At 37.0% G+C, this 19,415-nt stretch overlaps 1 protein-coding gene across 2 annotated transcripts in view; it reads right to left on the minus strand.

Moving 5' to 3' along the window:
- HOMER1 (homer scaffold protein 1) overlaps nt 1-19,415 on the minus strand; it is a 130,773-nt gene that overhangs the window by 6,079 nt on the left and 105,279 nt on the right. For both annotated transcript variants that reach the window (XM_029942490.1, XM_029942489.1), the window contains 3 exons: nt 16,598-16,754; nt 13,334-13,444; nt 12,623-12,703 (listed from right to left, as the gene is read on the minus strand). In XM_029942490.1, coding sequence (XP_029798350.1) covers nt 12,623-12,703; nt 13,334-13,444; nt 16,598-16,754 — 349 coding nt within the window. The remainder of the gene's footprint in view (nt 1-12,622; nt 12,704-13,333; nt 13,445-16,597; nt 16,755-19,415) is intronic.

Raw genomic sequence — 19,415 nt, forward strand, 5'->3', positions numbered from 1 at the left:
AGAATATAATCTTAGAGCACGGACGGCCAGCCCAGTGCACATGGGCCAACACAAGGTAACAGGAGCCCTGGTTGGTGGGTGCGCCAGTAGTACTCCTATGTCCATATTTTCCAAGCCTCTTCTTGCCTTTTATTCCCCCTCCTAATTCATTCTTCTACTTATGATCACTTTTGTGCTACTAATTTCCTCTTCTCTTTCCCTGATATGGAACCAGGAGCCAGGGGCACCCAGAGACCCAGTTCAGTCCTGATAAAGCAACAGAGGTCAGATGCTAATTCCCCTTCGAATGCTTTAAAGGGCAATAATTCAAAGTATAAAGGGGCATCTGGGTGGCTCAGCTGGTTAAGCATCTGGTCCTTGATTTCACCTTAGGTGATGATCTCACGGTTGGTAAGTTTGAACCCCATGTCAGGCTTGGTGCTGACGATGCAGAGCCTGCTTGAGAGTCTCTCTCTCTCTCCCTCTTCCTCTGTCCCTTTCTCTGTCTCTCAACAATGAATAAATATTTTTAAAAAGAAAGTATAAAATCTTAGTGGGTAGAAGGTCACCCTCTGTGTTATATATAGAGCCTAAACACTACAGTGATTTAAAAAAATTTTTCTGCAGGGGTGCCTGGGTGACTCAGTTGGTTAGGTGTCTGACTTCAGCTCAGGTCATGATCTCACAGTTCATGGGTTCCAGCCCCACACCAGGCTCTGTCCTGACAGCTCAGAGCCTGAAGCCTGCTTCAGATTCAGTGTCTTCCTCTCTCTCTGGCCTTCCCTTGCTCACACTCTCTGTCTCTCTTCTCTGTCAAAAATAAATAAACATTAAAAAAAATTCACACAGTTAATAACATCATCAATGGGACTAGATCAGGTTCATTTTCACCAGTTTAAATCCTGCATTTTGAGTCTAATAAAAGTTGCAGGAAAAGGTCTTGGACATCTGATTCACATCTTAAGCTGATAGAAGTAAGATATATTTCCCTATTAGATTATCAATCTTCATATGTAACAAGACATATATAAATCATCAAAATAAGAATTAGTATTTCAACAGAAAAATGGGCAAAGGACACACACAAATATTGAAGAAGAGCGATTTAACATTTACTAAGCATTTTCTATGTACTAGAAATAGAGATAAAGGAAAAATAAACAAAGATGGTTCTCGTTTTAATGTAGCATGTGATCTAGACTGAACACGTTGGCAACAAATAGCAAGAACAGACCTCCAGGAAGCTGATTTAATGGTGACTGTGTACGCTGAAATCTAACCATCCTCACAAACTAAATAAATCAATAAGAAGAAAAAACCCACACAAACTTCATGACTTCAAAGTTACTAGAAGAAATGGACCAATACAAATGTCAACCAATTTCCAGCAAAGACATTTCCCAAGTTTTCTCTCTAACCCATGGTAGAGGGCAAGGCAGGGTCCTGGGGCAGGTACAGCAGAAGGAAGAGGAGGACAAAGGCTTAAGGATGAACTCCAATAACCCTGAGAAAGACCACTCACAGTGCCGAAACACTGGAAAACTGACCAAATTAACAAAAAAAAGTCCCGGTAAGACCAGAGCAGGCTACACTGAAGGGACTTAACTAGTACACACAAGACAGGAGGCAATCTTGAAAAGGCAACACTTCCAAGGAGAAACGGGCAGAAAGAACAAAGAGAAAGGAGCCTGTTGACCTACTATGGTGAAAGGGAAGAACAAGCAATACAGGGAAAGTTAGAATCATGCAAGACAAGAACATTAAAACACTAAGGACACAAAGCCTCAGCCCAACTGTCTCCCAAAGAGAGTATGGTTTTTAGCTAAGAATCTGTAAACCACCCAAAACTGCCACTCAATCTACAAAATACAAAGGTGTGAGCTATCTTCATTTACGGAAACTACAACAAAATACAAACAGAAAATGAAACTCTAGTCCCTCTGAAAAAATCAACTATGAAGCACAAGAAAACACAAGACTCTACTCAAAATTAAATATTGTTGAACAGGGCCCCTGGCTGGTTTAGTCAGAAAACCATGGGATTCTTAGGACACAAGGGTGGCTCAGTCAGTTAAGTGTTCAACTCTTGATTTTGACTTAGGTCATGACCTCATGCTTTGTGAGTTCAAGCCCTGAGTTGGGCTCTGTGCTGATACCATGGAACCTGTTTGAGATTCTCTCCCTCTCTCTGCCTCTTCCTGGCTTGTGCTCTCTCTCAAAATAAGTAAATAAACTTGAAAATATATATATATAAAAAAGGAAGAGCATGGGACTCTTGACCTCAGGGTCGTGAGTTTGAGCCTCAGGTTAGGAGTAGAGAATACTAAAAAATAAACTTTAAATACTATCTAACAAGCATTCAAAATAGAGCCTGAGTTAGATATTAAACACTAAAAACAGAAATGGGCCAAAAAAAACCTAAAAAACAAAGGTCTGACTAAAGCCTGACAGAGACAGAAGAAAAAGGCAAAATGTTATCAGAAATAAAGACTGAATTATAATAAAAAATATATTTGCAAAAGAAATTATATTTTATCCAAGTATTATTTTTAAAAATTAAAGGAGATAGAAGTGGGTAGGCAGATCAAGTCAGATAAGTGTCCGACTTTGGCTTAAGTCATGACCTCATGGTTCGTGAACTCAAGCTCCAACACTGGGCTGGGCTTTCCACTGTCAGCTTGGGAGCCTGGAGTCGGCTTCAGATCCTGTCTCTGTCTCTCTCTCAAAAATAAACATTAAAAAAAAAATTAAAGGGAATGCAAGTGAGATAGAGTAGGGGAAATGGTCAGAAAGTGGTTGAAACAGAAGACAAAAAAATCCAATCCAGTTACTGGAGCTCAGGAAGAAGAAAACACTTCAGTGTTTCTTATACAAGTTATACAAGAAAACTTCCTGGAAATAAAGAAAGACCTAAATCTACAAATTAAAAGGGCCCACCATGTACCTGAGAAAACTGACCCTCAACAATCAATTCTCAGAAATATCTTAATAAAACTATTAGACTTTATTTTTTTTTAATTTATGTTTTTGTGTTTTTTAATTTTTAATTTTTTTTTTTGAGAGAGAGAGAGAGAGAGAGAGAGAGTGTGAGCAAGGAAGGGTCAGAAAGAGAGGGAGAAATAGAATCCAAGGAGAGCTCCAGGCTCTGAGCTAGCTGTCAGCACAGAGCCTGACATGGGGCTCAAACCCATGAGCTGTGAGATCATGACCTGAGCTGAAGTTGAACACTCAACCAACTGAGCCACCCAGGCGCCCCTTATTGATATGATTTTTATGTTTGGTTTCAACTTCTCTCCGTCTTAATAATAAAATAAAAACATAAAGGGGTGCCTGGGTGGCTCAGTTGGTTGAGTGTTTGACTTCGGCTCAGGTCATGATCTCATGGTTCATGGGTTTGAGCCCGATGTTGGGCTCTGTGCTGACGGCTCAGAGCCTGGAGCCTGCTTCACATTCTGTATTTCCCTCTCTCTCTGACCCTCCCTGCTCATGCTGTCTCTATCAAAAATAAATAAAAAACATTAAAAATAAATAAATAAATAAAGCATATTGATAAATATGAATGAGTTATCTAGTAAAAGAAAAAAATATAGTTTGGCTCACAAAGCACCATCTAACTATATATACACAACACACAAGAAGCATTCATAAAAAATAACTTTCTATTAGGTCATAAAAAAGTGTTGTTACAATAAGTAAAAATGTCACAAAAAATACTATGTGATCACAGAAATATGGCTGACTTGTGTGTTACTTTCTCCATTGTCCTGATTCCAGGTATGTTTCCAAGTTTATAATAATCACAGTATTTGCAAAGACTTGTTTGCATTGAGAAATTAATCCCAATGGGTTTTTTTGTTTTTGCCAGGGGTGAGTAGTCCTTCAGTACCATTTTAACTAAATAACCTGTCTATTCATTGTATATATTTACCTGTCATTTTTGAAAGACTGGGGCCAGATTGATGCTTTAAATCTTTAGCCCAATATGAAAACTTAAAGGCTCAAATTTTTTACCATTTTATTAAAAATATTTACAATCTGTTTCTACAGTTTTATTGGTAATCTTACCATGAAATTTGAAGACTACCAAAAATCCAGGAAAATTTTGTATTCAGCTCCTTTTCTGGTGTAATGTTAAAGTTGTATAGACTATTAATGCATGTCCACTGAATACAACCCTGGTTTTGTGATATAATTGCTTAGATTTTATTGGTGATATTAGATTAGTGGTTGCATTAAATAACGAAATTCCCACTGTGATTAACTGGAAACAGAAAAGCTGTGTGATCACAATGCAGTAAGACTAGCCATTGAAAACAAAGTAATAAAATAGAAAGGTCCTTCCACTGAGGAATTCACTTAGGGAAGCCAAAAAAATGGAGATGGGCTCAGAATAATGAGGAATTGTAATACTGGTAGAAAAAGTGGCGAAGGAAGGACTTTAATGCTAAAAGTCACAACTCACAATAAAGATATACCCATTATGTTTCTGTACCAAGAAACCCAGCAACTACCTTCACAATAAGTAGTAATTACAGGAGCTGTAAGGAGACAGACATAAAACCACACTGAAAAGAGACTTTACTATGCCACTCTCAGTATAGGACAGATTAAGAATATAAATTACAAAATCAACAAGGAACATTCACAAAAATTGACCATATATGAGAACATACAACAAAGTGTAGTAAATTACATAAAATAGATATGGGTGCCTGGATGGCTCAGTTGGAGGAGCCACAGTTTGTGGTTCAAGCCCCATGTTGGGTGTAAAGATTACTTAAATAAATAAACCTTAAAAGGAAAAAAAACTCATACAAACCCTTGTGATTACAATGCAGTAAAACTAGAATTTAATAACTCAATAAAAAAAAATAAAAAGGTCCTTCCACCAGGAAATTAAAGCACCTTCTTTCATTTACTTTTAATTTTTTTAAAGTTTATCTATTTATTTTGGGGGTTGGAGGTAGGGGCAGAGAGACAGAATCCCAAGCAGGCTCCGCACAAAGCCTGGTGCGAGGCTCAAACTCATTAACTGTGAGATCATGACCTGAGCTGAAATCAAGAGTTGAACACTTAACTGCCTGAACCACACAGGTGCCACTTTATTGTTTGTAATGTTTATTTATTTATATATAGAGAGAGTGTGCACAAGTGAGCAGGGGGTGGGAATTGCAGAGAGAGGAGGAAGAGAATCCTAGGCAGGATCTGCAGTTTCAGCACAGAGTCTGATCTGGGCCTTGAACTCACAAACTGTGAGATCATGACCTGAGCTGTAATCAAGAGTCAGAATACTTAACCAAATAAGCAGAATGATTCACCCAGGCACCCCTAAAGCACCTTCTTTTAAACATCTCTTGCATATAAAAATAAAGCCAAAATTACAGAATTTCAGGAAATAGTGACAATGAAAATACTTAATAGCAGAATCTATGAAATACACTTTAAAGCAATTATCAGGGGTGCCTGGGTGGCTCAGTCAGTTAAGCATCTGGCTTCAGCTCAGGTCATGATCTCGCAGTTCATGGGTTCGAGCCCCGCATCAGGCTCTGTGCTGACAGCTAGCTCAGAGCCTGGAGCCTGCTTCACATTGTCTCCCTCTCTCTCTGCCTCTCTCTTAGTTGCACTCTGTCTCTCCTTCTCTTTCAAAAATAAACAAACTTAAAATTTTTTTTTAACAAAATAGGCATACCATTGCTTAACTTAATCAAAAAGAAAAGAATAATGGACACTATATAAAATAAGAGCTCTCGCTGAATATGTGAAAGCTAGGTGGAAAACCTCAACAGTCCAACAGCTACAGTAGACAGAATACTCCAGGAACCACACAAGAATGCACGAGGCCCCGATGGTGTCAAAGGGGAGTTTTATTAAATGCGCAAAGATCAGATAGTTCCAATACGACATCCATGACTCCAGTGCACAGAAAATGAAGAAAGTGTATGAAGTATAACTGAAGTTTAACTTAAAAACAATTTTTTTTAAGTGACACCTGGGTGGCACAGTCAGTTGAGCGTCTGACCCTGGGATTGTGACTTGAGCCAAAATCAAGAATCAGATGTTCAACCAACTGAGTCACCCAGGCGCTCCTGACGTGTAAGTTTGTATAAAGGATAACCTTGATACCTAAACCTTATAAATACAGCTCCCCCACGAAGAAAGAAAATTACAGATCAATATTACAAATGAATATCATCTAAGAATTATAAATAAAAAAGGATGAAAATCTAACAATTCATTAAGAAAATAATGTACCATAGCTAAATGGTACTTATTCCAGTAATGCAAAGGAGGCTTAGTATTAGAAAATATATTAATAAAACAAAATATGTTAATAGATACAGAAAGGAAATTTTGATTAACTCCAAAGATACTGACAAAAAGCATTAACAAAATTCTTGGTAAAAGCACTCAAGAAAATAGGAGTGAAAGACACTCTCATAACATGATAAAATATACTTTAGTGTTAAAGCCAGCATTTGAATTAACAGAAAGATACTAGAGACATTTTCACTAAGATAAGGGACAAGAAAAGCCTATAATCTCCACTACTGTTTAACACTATACTGGTGTGTTTTGTTTTTAATGTTTATTTATTTTGAGAGAGAGAGAGCGAGCGAGCATGTGCGCAAGCATGTGAGTGGGGAAGGGGCAGAGACAGAGAATCCTAACCAGGCTCTGCGCTGACAACACTGATGAGGGGCTCAATCTCATGCCCCAGCCAATATGAAGACTCAGACACTCAACAGACTGGCCACACAGGTGCCCCTTTACTGGTGTTTTTAACAGGTGTAATTCGACAAGAAAAATCAACAGAAGCATAAGAACTGGAGAAATAAAATAAAATTACCTCTATTTGCAGATTATGTGTTACCATACCTAAAAAATCTTACTAAATCAAGGCAATAAATGACAAAACTAGCTCAAATAATAAAATAAAATAGTTAGGTAGCAGGATATAAAATAAGCACAGAGAATTCAACATATACACACAATAATCAAATATAATGAAAGAGGAAGTCCCATTTGAAACAGAAAAAAAATAAAATATGGATAAACAAGAAATATGCGAAAACACATGAAAACCACAAATTTTAAGGTATCGCAATAACATTTTTTGTAGAGCTACATTTTTTAGTTGAAACAAAAATTGGTGTTGAAGTTCATACTGAAGTTCATATGGTAAAATAAGTACGTAAGAATATTTAGAAAAACAGGAAGAAGAAATGCTGTGAGGATTAAGGGGCCCTCCCAGACATCAGAGCTTCCACACGTAATGCACTGTGGTGCTGACACATGAATAGAGTGACCGATGGGCTGAACAGGAAATATCAAAATACATATAGAAGTTGAGTGTCTCCAATCTCTGGGAAAAAGAATGACGTTTTAAATGAATGGTAATGAGATAAGTGGATAGGAATTGAGAAAAAGATGGAATTGGATCCCTATCTCATACCATACATAAAAAAAAATAAACCCCAAATACTCAAAGATCCAAAAGTAAAAAATAAAACTTTGTGTACTATAGAGAAATATGGATGAATTCCTATGTCATGTGAGTTTAGAAAAGAGCTATCTAACTATATGATTCACAAGCCAAAAGCAAGAAAGGAAAAGAATGTATGTGACTACTACATAAAGCAACACCATCTTGGGCAAAGTCAAAAAAGAACAAACTGGGAGAAAATATTTGTAACATACAATCAGATATATAAAGAACTCCTGAATATAAAGAACTCTTGAAAAAGGACCAAAAATCCTATCGAGAAAAGGCAAAAGACATGAACACCCAATCCACACATGTACAAAAAGATACTGAAAGACGTTTAAGCTTATGAAAGAAGTTCATGTCACTCATCATAATAGGAGATACACAGAGATATCATTTCTCATCTCTCACACAATTAAGAAGTATGACCACACACTGTTGGTGAGGCTATGGAGACACATGCACTCATGCTAGTGGTATGAGTGAGCACTGGCACAACCCATTATGGAGGGGAATTGAACAGCATTTAACAAAACTACTTATGTTTCTCACCTAGAAGTCTTGCTTCTAAGAATCTATCCTGTGGGTGAATCAGTCAGAAGACCATGTGACTTTTTTTTTTAAGTGAAGATATCTTTTTTTTAAGACTTACTTATTTTTGAGAGAAAGAGAAAGAGACAGAGTGTGAACAGGGGGCGGGGGAACAGAGAGAGAGAGGGAGACACAATATCCGAAGCAGGCTCTAGGCTGTGAGCTATCAGCACAAAGCCTGACGCGGAAGTTGAACTCACAAACCATGGAATCATGACCTAAGCTGAAGTTGGACGCTTAACCAACTGAGCCACTCAGGCGCCCCAACCGTGAGATTCTTGATCTCGAGGTCATGATGAGCTCAAACCCCACATTAAGTGTATGGTTACTAAGTAAATAAATAAATAAATAAATAAATAAAATAAGTCCCCCCCGAAAGGTCTATCCTGAAGATACACTCCAATAACAATATACCTCTGCACAATATTACTTATTGTAGTGTTGTTGCAGAACACTGGAAACAGCTTAAATACCCACATAAAGGAGTGGCTAAATAAAGTATTAACACACAGAAATGAAGTACTATACAGCTGTAATAGACATGAACAAGATCTCTATGAAGTGACAGACTGATCTCCAGAGTATGTTTTAGGTTAAAGCAGCAAAGTGCAGAAGAATAATCTAGCAGATGTTACCATTTAAAAATGGGGAGGAGATGGTAAACAAATAGATCTATCTGTTCATTTGTGTAAAAAGAAACAGAAAGAATAAACCAGAAACTAATGTGATTGGTTACCCATGGGTGGCAGATGAAAATGGGATGGGAAGATCAGGGCAGCAACTACGGTAGTCCAGACTAAAGTAGATGACACTTCTCTAAAGACATCCTTGTGAATAGTTTTGATTTTTGGAAACATACTAATGTTTCATATACTCAGTAAATGCATGCTATAAAATGAAGAAGAATGGGAAAGAAAATACATTTAAAATGGAATGTGATATGATACAAATGAACATACAAGTGTTTCAAATGAATAACCTAGCCAATTGTGGAGGAGTGGAAGAACTCACCCAATAAAGTTTAGACATTTTTTTAATTGTTTTTTTAAATTTATTTTTGAAAGACAGAGAGAGACAGTGCGAGCAGGGGAGGGTCAGAGAGGGAGGGAGATACAGAATCTGAACCAGGCTCCAGGCTCTGAGCTAGCTGTCAGCACAGAGCCTGATGTGCGGCTCGAACCCACGAACCGTGAGATCATGACCTGAGTCGAAGCTGGACGCTTAACCAACGGAGCCACCCAGGCACCCCCCAATAAAGTTTTGAATACAGGTTTAGGACAAAAAGAATCATACTGATCTCTAGTTGGTAAGGTTTTGTTTGTTTGTTTGTTTTGCAGTGGTTTGAATTAGTAATTCAAAAATTATTTTCTGTGCTTTCTAATATTAAAAAAGGAAGTAAATACAGTGTGGGTAAAGAGAATCAGGTTTCTTAGTATTTTTTTAAAGTTTATTTATTTATTTTGAGAGAGAGAATGTGAACAGGGGAGGGGCAGAGAGAAAGGAAGAGAGAGAGAACCCCAAGGAATCCGACACAAGGCTGGAACTCAAGAACTGCGAGATCACAACCTAAGTCAAAATCAAGAGTCAGGTGCTTAAATGACTGAGCCACCCAGGAGCCCCCAGGCTTCTTGGTGTTGGGTAAAGGAGTTCCAGTTATGAATATGGGGAAAGCTAAAATGAACTTCACAGTATTAGACTACAGTGGGAGGTATGAGTGAGAATTCAGTTTAAGGTGTGTGTGTGTGTGTGTGTGTGTGTGTGTGTGTGTGTGTGTGAGAGAGAGAGAGAGAGAGAGAGAGAGAAATGGACATAATGTGGCATGTGTGTACTTCTAGCTCTGTACATTAAGATGGCAAAGAAATAATGCCAATTCAATAGCAAGAAGCTTATCCAGTACTCAGAATTTGGCTTCTAACCATAAATCTTTGCTAACAGAAATTTCTCCTTGAAGAAATAGCTAATTTCAAGGCTAAAGTTGAAAAAACACAAGATGAGCCTGGATTATGTGTTGTGCTAAAACATGAAGAAATTCTTTAAAGAATGACTGTCACAACAAAAGGAAACAGAAGCTGGATGTAAGGGGTTTCCACTGGCCAAATCTGGGACGATTCAAACATCAAAATAAATACACATGCCAACTAAATGCAAGATGTGATCCTGGAATAAATGGAATAAATCCTGGACCAGAAAAACAATTTTTAAATTTTGTTATAAAGGAGATTCTTAAGGCAACTATGGGAATTTGAATAAGGTCTGCAGACAGGTAATTTCTTGATTTTGATGGTTATGTAAGAAAATGTCCTTACTCTTAGAAAATACACATTAAAGTGTTTAGAGGTGAAGAGATACTCTATCTTCAACTTACTCTCAAAGATTTCAGGAATCACACACACACAGACACACATGCAGACACACATATACACACACAGTACAAATATGACAAAAATGTTAACATTTGAGAAATGTCTCACACACACACACAGTACAAATACAACAAAAAATGTTAACATTTGAGAAATGTGGGTAAAAGGTATATAAAAAAATTTTTTTGTATTATTCTTGCAAGTTTTCTGAAAGTCAAATCATTTCAAAATAAAGTTTAAAAATAAACAAAATCATTTCTGATACTGACGATTGCTACTAGGAAAATAAAACATGGTAATATTACAAAGACCACCTGGGGTGGGGGGGAGAAAGGGGCTGGGAGGACCCTATAGAGCAGGACTTAAATTGAGAAGTTGGAGAAATTAACATATGAGCCAAGACCTGAAACAAGTAGGAGGCAGCCCATCTGAAGGTCTGAAAGCTCCCCTGTCCTTTCCATGTAGGTTGTTTCGATAAGCATTTTTGATACTCGGTGAAAGAACAGGTAAGAAGTGATATTCACTATTCCAGGAGCCAGCTTTAAAATTCAATCACGGTTCAGTCAATGATGAAATACACTGAGAACTCTGATATGAAAAATCACCTCTTGGTTTCTCTGGGACAACGTAAATGTGTATATAGCTGGAAAAACGTTTTTAAAAAATTGTCAAGGATGTCTCGGTTGCTTGGTGGCCTGGAGCGTGTGGTGCTAATACAGAAAGGAGAGAGGCTTTGGAATCAAAACAAATTTAGGCCTTACTACTTTCTAGCTCAGTGTTTTGTAAACTTGTTAACACTTGTCAACTGCTGCCTTCTCTTTGAAAATAGGGATACGATACTTGTTAGTGTGAGAATTAGTTGAGAATTAGAGCGAAGGTATACAAGTGCTCAGCAAATGCCTGAATCATAACAAGTACTCAGACAATGACAGCCTGAAACAAACGAACAAATGGCAAAGGACACTGATTTCCCCCACTTCCTCTAGCCCTGATTACATGCTTCATCTTTTAGTTCTATACAAGGCTTTCTCAACCTTGACACTATTGACATTTTAGGCCAGATAATTGGATGTTTAGCAGCATTCTTGACTTCCACCTACTAGATGTCAATAGTACTGTCCTAGTTGTGAAAATCAAAACTGTCTCCGCACATTGCTAATGTCCCCTGTGGCACAAAAGTGCCCCCAGTTGAGAACCACTAATTGACACAGATCATTAAAATGGAAGAACAACATTTAATAGGGCTAACCAAAACAAACCACCTCATTTTTCTCAGACTGCTGAAAGTCAAATGATGGGAGAGGGAGAGGGAAATAGTTCATGCCCTATAAAGAACTGTCAACAGAACTTTGACTATTTAAAGAGAGATTGGACAAGTTAACCTATACAAGCCTCAGTTTCCTCATATGATTGTTACATAGAATAAATGCACAAAATAAATAAAGTGCTTAACACGGTGTCTGGCGTAAGTGAGCACTCAATTAATGCTGGACATCCGCATTATAATTATGGTACTCCTAATCCTGGGCTTTCAGGATCTCATCACCCCTTACCCCAAATTCCTCACTCCATACATACATTTATGTCTACTCCCAACACTCAAGTGGCCCTGCCCTCTCTTTACAGACGCAGCTAACCACTGGGGCATAAACGTACCTGAGGTGCCAGGGCACTTTGATAATGAATTCTAAAATTCTTCCCTAACCAATGACACAGAATATATGCACGTAAATTAGAGTCAAGAAACTATTATTTATGTGAAAAACTTGAGTAAAATTAATTAAAATAAAGGAAGGAAAACAGCACTAACTTGATTTCCATTAGGGCACAACTACTTCTGTAGTTGATACTAATTAGTTCAGTGTTAAAAAAAAAAAAAGAGAGAGAACTCCTCAAGTGAATGAAATCCATTTGAGAAATTCTCCTTAAATTCAGGATATTTTTATATTGCAAAGTAGAAATTTCTAAAATAACTTACTAACAACAATTTATAAATGACTATCTATGATGATCATATGCTACCTAGATAAAGTTATCAGGTAATTTATGACAAATACAGGATTAGACCCGAATCAGAAATCCCGTAAAAGAAAAATGACTGAGAACCTACGAAATGAAGTTTCAGAGAAGAAGTCATTACTATGTGAATCAACGAGTGATGCTTTGCTGTGCAGAAATGCATTAAAACGTCATTACAGCTCACCTGGAGTTTCTGAGTCAGAGAGTCTCTCTGTTCTTGTAGTTCTCTGGCATTGTCAATTTCTTGTTTTAATCTTTCTATTTCCTAGAAAAAGTACAGCAACGTCTTTAGCAACCATATTTAAACTAAATCAAGGAAAGAGGAGGTCTTATTTTTCCCTGAAATTATCATCCCAGTCCCTAGAAAAAAAATAATTAAAAAAACATTCCTTTATACTGACTAAATTTGGGAGGGGTGATTTGCTTCATGGGTGTGCTGTCTAGTCCACGACAATCTTAAGCAACAAGCATACGCAATGGCTTTGATACAGCACTGCTTAGAAAAAACCATCAGGATACATTTTGAGGCTGTGAATATAATTCCTTCCTGGGATATTAAATCTTTTTTTTTTTGATATTAAATCTTTTGACTGGAAACCAGAGAAAGCAACAGCTTGTAAAATTCATTTAGCCTCTCCTGGTTTTCTGTTGATTTTATAAATGCAACTCTCATACAGAAGGTGAGAGGCAGCATCTCAGTCTGACTGCCTCGCCATTGTTCATAACAGCAGAAACAAGGAAGGAGAAAATATGAACAAGCTTAATATTAATCAAAAAACATTTCACGCCCCCAAACAGCATTCTACAACCTTACTTTATTCTGTAAGATACCTGTAAATCTGAATTTATGCTCACATATGTTAGCCAGATTACAGATGAGTAAAGTAGCACATACCTCTTCCTTCACTTTCAGCGTCTCTTCGAGTTCTTGGATTGTCTGATTTAATTCTGTCTTATGGGTATGCACTGCGTTTGCTTGGCTGCTGACACATTCGAGCTCAGTCACCTAGAATGAAATGAGAACACAGGTTAAGTTACATGACTACTTCAAAGGATTTCTTGCTGAAAATATAATAGCTGCTGATAGGTAAATCACGAATTCTGAAGCAACATATGAAAATCAATTTTGAGAAACACTGTCACTTGTGTAGAATGAATAGATTCTTTAAAGACATGAATTTAGGACAAAGAAAAAAGACTAGGGGAATATTTATATGGCTTGGTCATAGGAAAAGTCAGGAAAACTTAAATTAAGTGACTAATGATAGTAGAGAACCCCTATAATTAAAGTTTTCTTTAAAAATTTCCTATGAAAACATATTCAAAATCAGATATAGCCATCTGCCTTCCATCTGTAGCTTTGAAATTAAATATGGCTTCTGAAAACTGGCCTTGCAGAAGTGAGAAAATTTTCAAATACATTCCCAAAATGTTAAGAGATTCTGGAAGAGAAGATAAGCTTAAAAATACAACTTAAATCATCCGATTACTAGAATGACTTCATATCAATACTGTCTCTGTGGCAAAAGATAATATTCTTACGTCGATAAGAATGTCCTAAGGGCCCAAAGAGCTACTTAACTTTTAATAAACAGTTGGTATTTTCTGAGAGAACAGAGAAGGGCAGAGTCCTTAAAAGTTATACTATCCAACAACATTGCTGGATTCAACAAGAGAGACAGAAGTCAATGTAAAAACATACATACACTCCCAATCTTAGCTCGTTACTCACATCAGGAGCTCATACATTTTGGGTGACTAGAATGCAGTGAATTCTAGACTGTTAAAGAAGCATAGCAAATTCTTCTCCTTTACATTTACCAAATATCTAATTACTCTCTACAAATGTCACTTTACTTTTCCTAATATTTTCGTCCTTTCTAGTCATGTACTAATAGCCTAGTGCAGACCCTTACCATCCAGGCATAAAGAACACCACAGGCTTGCCAGAAGACTTAACTATAATCTATTTTTACCTCTTCTACAAACTAACAGTCATCCATCTGTAACTCCCCCATTCAAAGCCTTTAGAAGGCTTATGTTTGGGTTTTTTTTTTTTTTAACAACATCAAATCTAAACCTTTAGGTCTTGTATACACCAGTCCTAAACTACTTAACCATCCTCATCATCCAAGACACTCACAGTATGTGATATATCACTTTTCCAACTAAAAGCAGACAAGTCTTCTTGTCCTAAGAATAAACCACTCTCAGGATGCCTGACTGGCTTTGTTGGTTAGGCAGCCTACTCTTGATTTAGCTTAGGTCATGGTCTCATGGTTCATGAGATCAAGCTCCATGTCATGCTCTGTGCTGACAGGCAGTAGCCTTCTTGGGATTCTCTCTCCTTCTCTGGCCCTCCCTGGCTTGTGCACTCTCCCTCAAAATACATAAATAAAACATTAAGAAAGAATAAACCACTCTCACACCATCCTGCTGGGTACTAATGTCTTCTCTTCCCTCTGAGGCCATTCAGACCTTATCAAACCCGCCACACTCAGCTCAGCATGCACTTTCCCCAGAAAGCCATTCCCATCTACTCAATTCGTCAAGGCTCTCCTGTCTTGTGGTTCACAAAATGAAATGTATTCAAAATCTTGGGAATTATTTCCTTATTCTTCAATATGTATTAGTTTTCATTGTTCAAATAGATAATAAATTCCTTTTGGTGAATTCCAGTTCTGATAATGAGAGTTGTTTTTATTAGAAAAACTTTCTCATAGTTAACGATGGCAAATCATGAACAAAATGTAAAATTCAACTGTCTGAATGCCCAGTTAAGTGACCAAATAGAGCAAAAGACTGAAAGATAGCCTGAGGAGCCCGAGGATTTGGGAACTCCTTAGAACAACTGAAACAGCTACAAACTGAGGGAACTGTATGAAGAAGCCCCTCCCCCACAAAGCATACAGACTTTCTTCAAGTCTTTGGCCAACCCTAGAACTAAACATGCACAGGTAACAATCCAAGGAGTCCAGTATGGTGGGGGGTGGGGAACTGGAAGGCTGAAAGAGCTAAGGTGGGGGGCGCCTGGGTGGCTCTGTCGGCTGGGCCTCCGACTTCGGCTCAGGTCAGATCTCACAGTCGTGGGTTCGAGCCCCGTGTCGGGCTCTGTGCTGACAGCTCAGAGCCTGGAGCCTGCTTCCGGTTCTGTGTCTCCTTCTCTCTCTGCCCCTCCCCGTCTCATGCTCTGTCTCTCTCTGTATCAAAAATAAATAAAACATTAAAAAAAAAAAGAGCTAAGGTGGTAGTGCTCACCACAGAGAAAACAGTTTGAAGTTTGAGTCCTGCCAAATTAGAGGACACTGGTCATCACCTCAAGCTTTCCACTGAAGCACCAGAAGGGTTATACCTTAGAAACAAAGATTTCTCAGGAGTAGGGAATTCACCATAGGGTTAAGGGCAATATGAATATAAAACAACTCTAATAATAAAGCATAAGTCCCCAACACACAAATCTGAGGAAATCTGTAAGTCATTTAACTGCTTGCTTAAATAAAAATAAATATTATTCAGAGTAAGATCAGAGAACCTATAGGCTATATAACAGCTATTTTTCAATGTCTAACACACACCTGAAAATGACTACATGTGTGAAGAAATAGGAAAACACAACTGGTAGTTAGGTTAAAAAGCTGTCCCTATATCCACTGGCCCAAACTACAAAGTAAGTTAATTCAGGTAATGGGAAATGACACCAGGTGGAAATTCAGATCTATACTTTTGGATAGCAGGGGAAACTTGTGTAACTGACTCCCCGATCATGCTCTCACTCTCTCGCTCTCAAAAAATAAATAAATAATAAAATAAAATAATAAAAGCATCAATCATTAACTCAGTGCAACTAAATGTCAATTCACTTTCTCGATTAATTTTCACAGGAATTCTACAAAGTATAAATTATCATTTCTATTTTATAGATGAGGTTACTTAGCAGAAACAAAGGGCTAACTTACCAAGGGTCTCACAGGTAATGGCAGAAGAGAAAAACATTTTTCTTAACTAAATAAACCCACATATACTACCATCGATCGATATGTTCTGACAACCAATGATTATCTCCAAAAGGTGTCCTTGAGCTGAGTCTACATGTAAGTTTCTGCTGAGCAGCGGCATGTTAGCCAGAAATCCCTATGGACAGCAGCAGCTCTGAACTTACTCGCTTGTGTAGACGTTCTGCTTCCTCCTGATATGCAGCAAGTTGCTGTTTCCATTGTTTCACATTGGCAGTGGACTCCAACAGGGCTGCAGTCAGTTTGGCATTATTTCCTTTGAGGGTAGCCAGTTCAGCCTCCCAATGTTTGCTGATTGCTGAACTAAAATAAAAGAAAATTCTATCAATTACATTGAATATTGTCACTGACGGGACATCAGGACTCAGTTCCATTATTTTTATAGTTCATGAATGTTTCAAAGATAATCCAAAAAGTATAAAAACAAATATTTCAATGAAATGTTCCTGGTGAAGAAAACCTAGCAAATGAAGAAATATAAAAAACACTAAAGTAGTAAGCTTAATGCGGACTAGTTCCCACTTTCATAGTAGGGCAGGTGACAGCTGTCTACAGAGGAATTTCTACCCATTTTCTTTTGCAGAATAAACATTATAACTTGAAAAATATCTATTGGCAAAATCTAACAATCTACTGTATATTTGAGGTAGGTATCGTTAAAAATTTTTTATTTCATAAAAATATAGTTTTGACATACAATATTATTTTCTGGTGTACAACACAGTGATTTGATGATTATATACATCACAAAATGCTCAGCATGTTAAGTGTAGCTGTGTGTTACTATACAAACCTATTATAATACCATTCACTCTATATCTTGGTCTGTACTTTTCAACCTTGTTATTTACTTTCTAACTAAAAGTTTGCACCTCTTAATCCCTTATATTGCCTACTTTCCCTCACTCCCCTTTTCTCTGGCAGCCACCAGTTTGTTCTCTGTACTTATGAGTCTATTTCTGTTTGCTTTTCAATTTTTTAAATTAAATTTATTTATTTTAAGGGAGTGAGAGAGCATGAGTGGGATAGGGGTAGAGAGAGAGGGGAGAATGAATCCCAAGCAGGCTTTGCACTGTTAGTGCAGAATCCAATGTGGGGCTTGAACTCACGAAACATGAGATCGTGACCTGGGCAGAAACGAAGAGTCAGATGCTTAACTGACTGAGCCACGCAGGTATCCCAAGTTTGTTTTGTTTTTTAAATTCCACATATAAGTGAAATCCTATGGTATTCTGTCTGTCTCTGACTTACTTTACACAGCAAAATACTTTCTAGCTCCAAACATGTTGTGGCAAGTGGCAAGATTTCATTCTTTTTTTATGCCCAAGTAAGATTCATTTTGTATATATATACCACATTTTCTTCATCCATATCCATTCATCTACTGATGGACCTTGGGTTATTTCTATATCTTGGCTATTGTAGATAATGTGCAATAAACAACATAAAGGTGCATGTATCTTTCAGAATTAGAATTTTCATTTTCTTTGGGTAAATAGCCAGAAGTGAAATTACCGGATCATATGATATTTCTATTTTTAATTTTTGAGGAACCTCCAATACTGTTTTCCATAGTGGCTGCACCAAACACATTCTATTTTTTTAAGTGCATCAAAGCCTGAAGTACAATTTCATTCCTTTCTGAAACATATGAGGATGTTTCAATGTCAATAAAGTTTGAGACATGCAATGTAGTATTTCCTCTGAAATTATTATTGATTTATTTCATGCTATTCAGAATTTTGAAATGCCAAAAATACAAAAAATTTGTTGCAATAAATTTATTTCAGATATGATGATAGGCTACACCCAGAAATTGGTCTTAATGACTTAATTTTTTATAGAATTCCAGTGTTAGGTATAGAATAAAAAAAATAAAAGTAATCACCTATTTCCTTATTTATTGGAAATAAATAACTTGATAGGTTATCCAAAGTTAATTGCCTCAACCAAGACAGTTTTTCTATTACAAAGACAATTCTATTAATTGAGATGATTTCTCTTTTGATAATTCCTTTGTTAACTGCCCAATAAAAAAAGAACTGCCTCATCTGAAAGAAAAAGGTGTTTTTTCTTATTACTGAACAATTTACTTATCTCGGTGGAATTCTACATTAACTAACTACTGATAACAGCTTTCCCTAATCTGCATTTTGGTTTTGGTAAGTTATCTGCATTACAGAACAAATGCTTTGATGGACTGATATTTTTAACAATAATTTAAAAAAATTTAAATGTTTTATTATTTATTTTTGAGAGTGAGACACAGCATGAGCAGGGAAGGGGCAGAGAGAGAGAGGGTGACAAAGAATCTGAAGCAGTCTCCAGGTTTTGAGCTGTCAGCACAAAGCCCAACACAGGGCTTGAACTCACGAACCACAAGATCATGACCTGAGCCAAAGTTGGATGTGTAACCAACTGAGCCACCTACACGGCCCCCTTAATAATAATTTTAACATGTATTATATAAAAGAAATCATAGCTCCTATCATCAAGAATTTCTAAAGCTCTTAACCAGCAATAAAATGTATTAATATCATGAACTCTCTGATATGATGCATAGGGAAAGATACAAGAGAATTTCTGGTGTATTCTTCCCAAAAATGCATAACTTTCTTCAAATCATGAGCAAATATCACAAACCCAAACTGAGGAACATTCTACGAAATAACTGGACTCTTCAGAAGTGTCATGAAAAGGTAATACTGAGAAAAAGAATGGTGGAGAATAAGAAGAAATAATTAAATGCAAAGTGCTATCATGAATAGGTTCTTAGAATAGGAAAGGACAACAGTGAAAAGAGGTCTGCAGTTTAGTCAGTGACATTATATCGATATTAATTTGATAATTATTATAGTTATGTAAGACGCTAACATTAAGAGACACTGGGTGAGGGGTACATGGAGATTCTCCACATAGTTTCTGTAACTTTTCTTTAGGTCTAAAATTAGCTTCAAATAAAAA

Source organism: Suricata suricatta, chromosome 6 (genome assembly GCF_006229205.1).
Source record: "Suricata suricatta isolate VVHF042 chromosome 6, meerkat_22Aug2017_6uvM2_HiC, whole genome shotgun sequence".
Taxonomy (NCBI): domain Eukaryota; kingdom Metazoa; phylum Chordata; class Mammalia; order Carnivora; family Herpestidae; genus Suricata; species Suricata suricatta.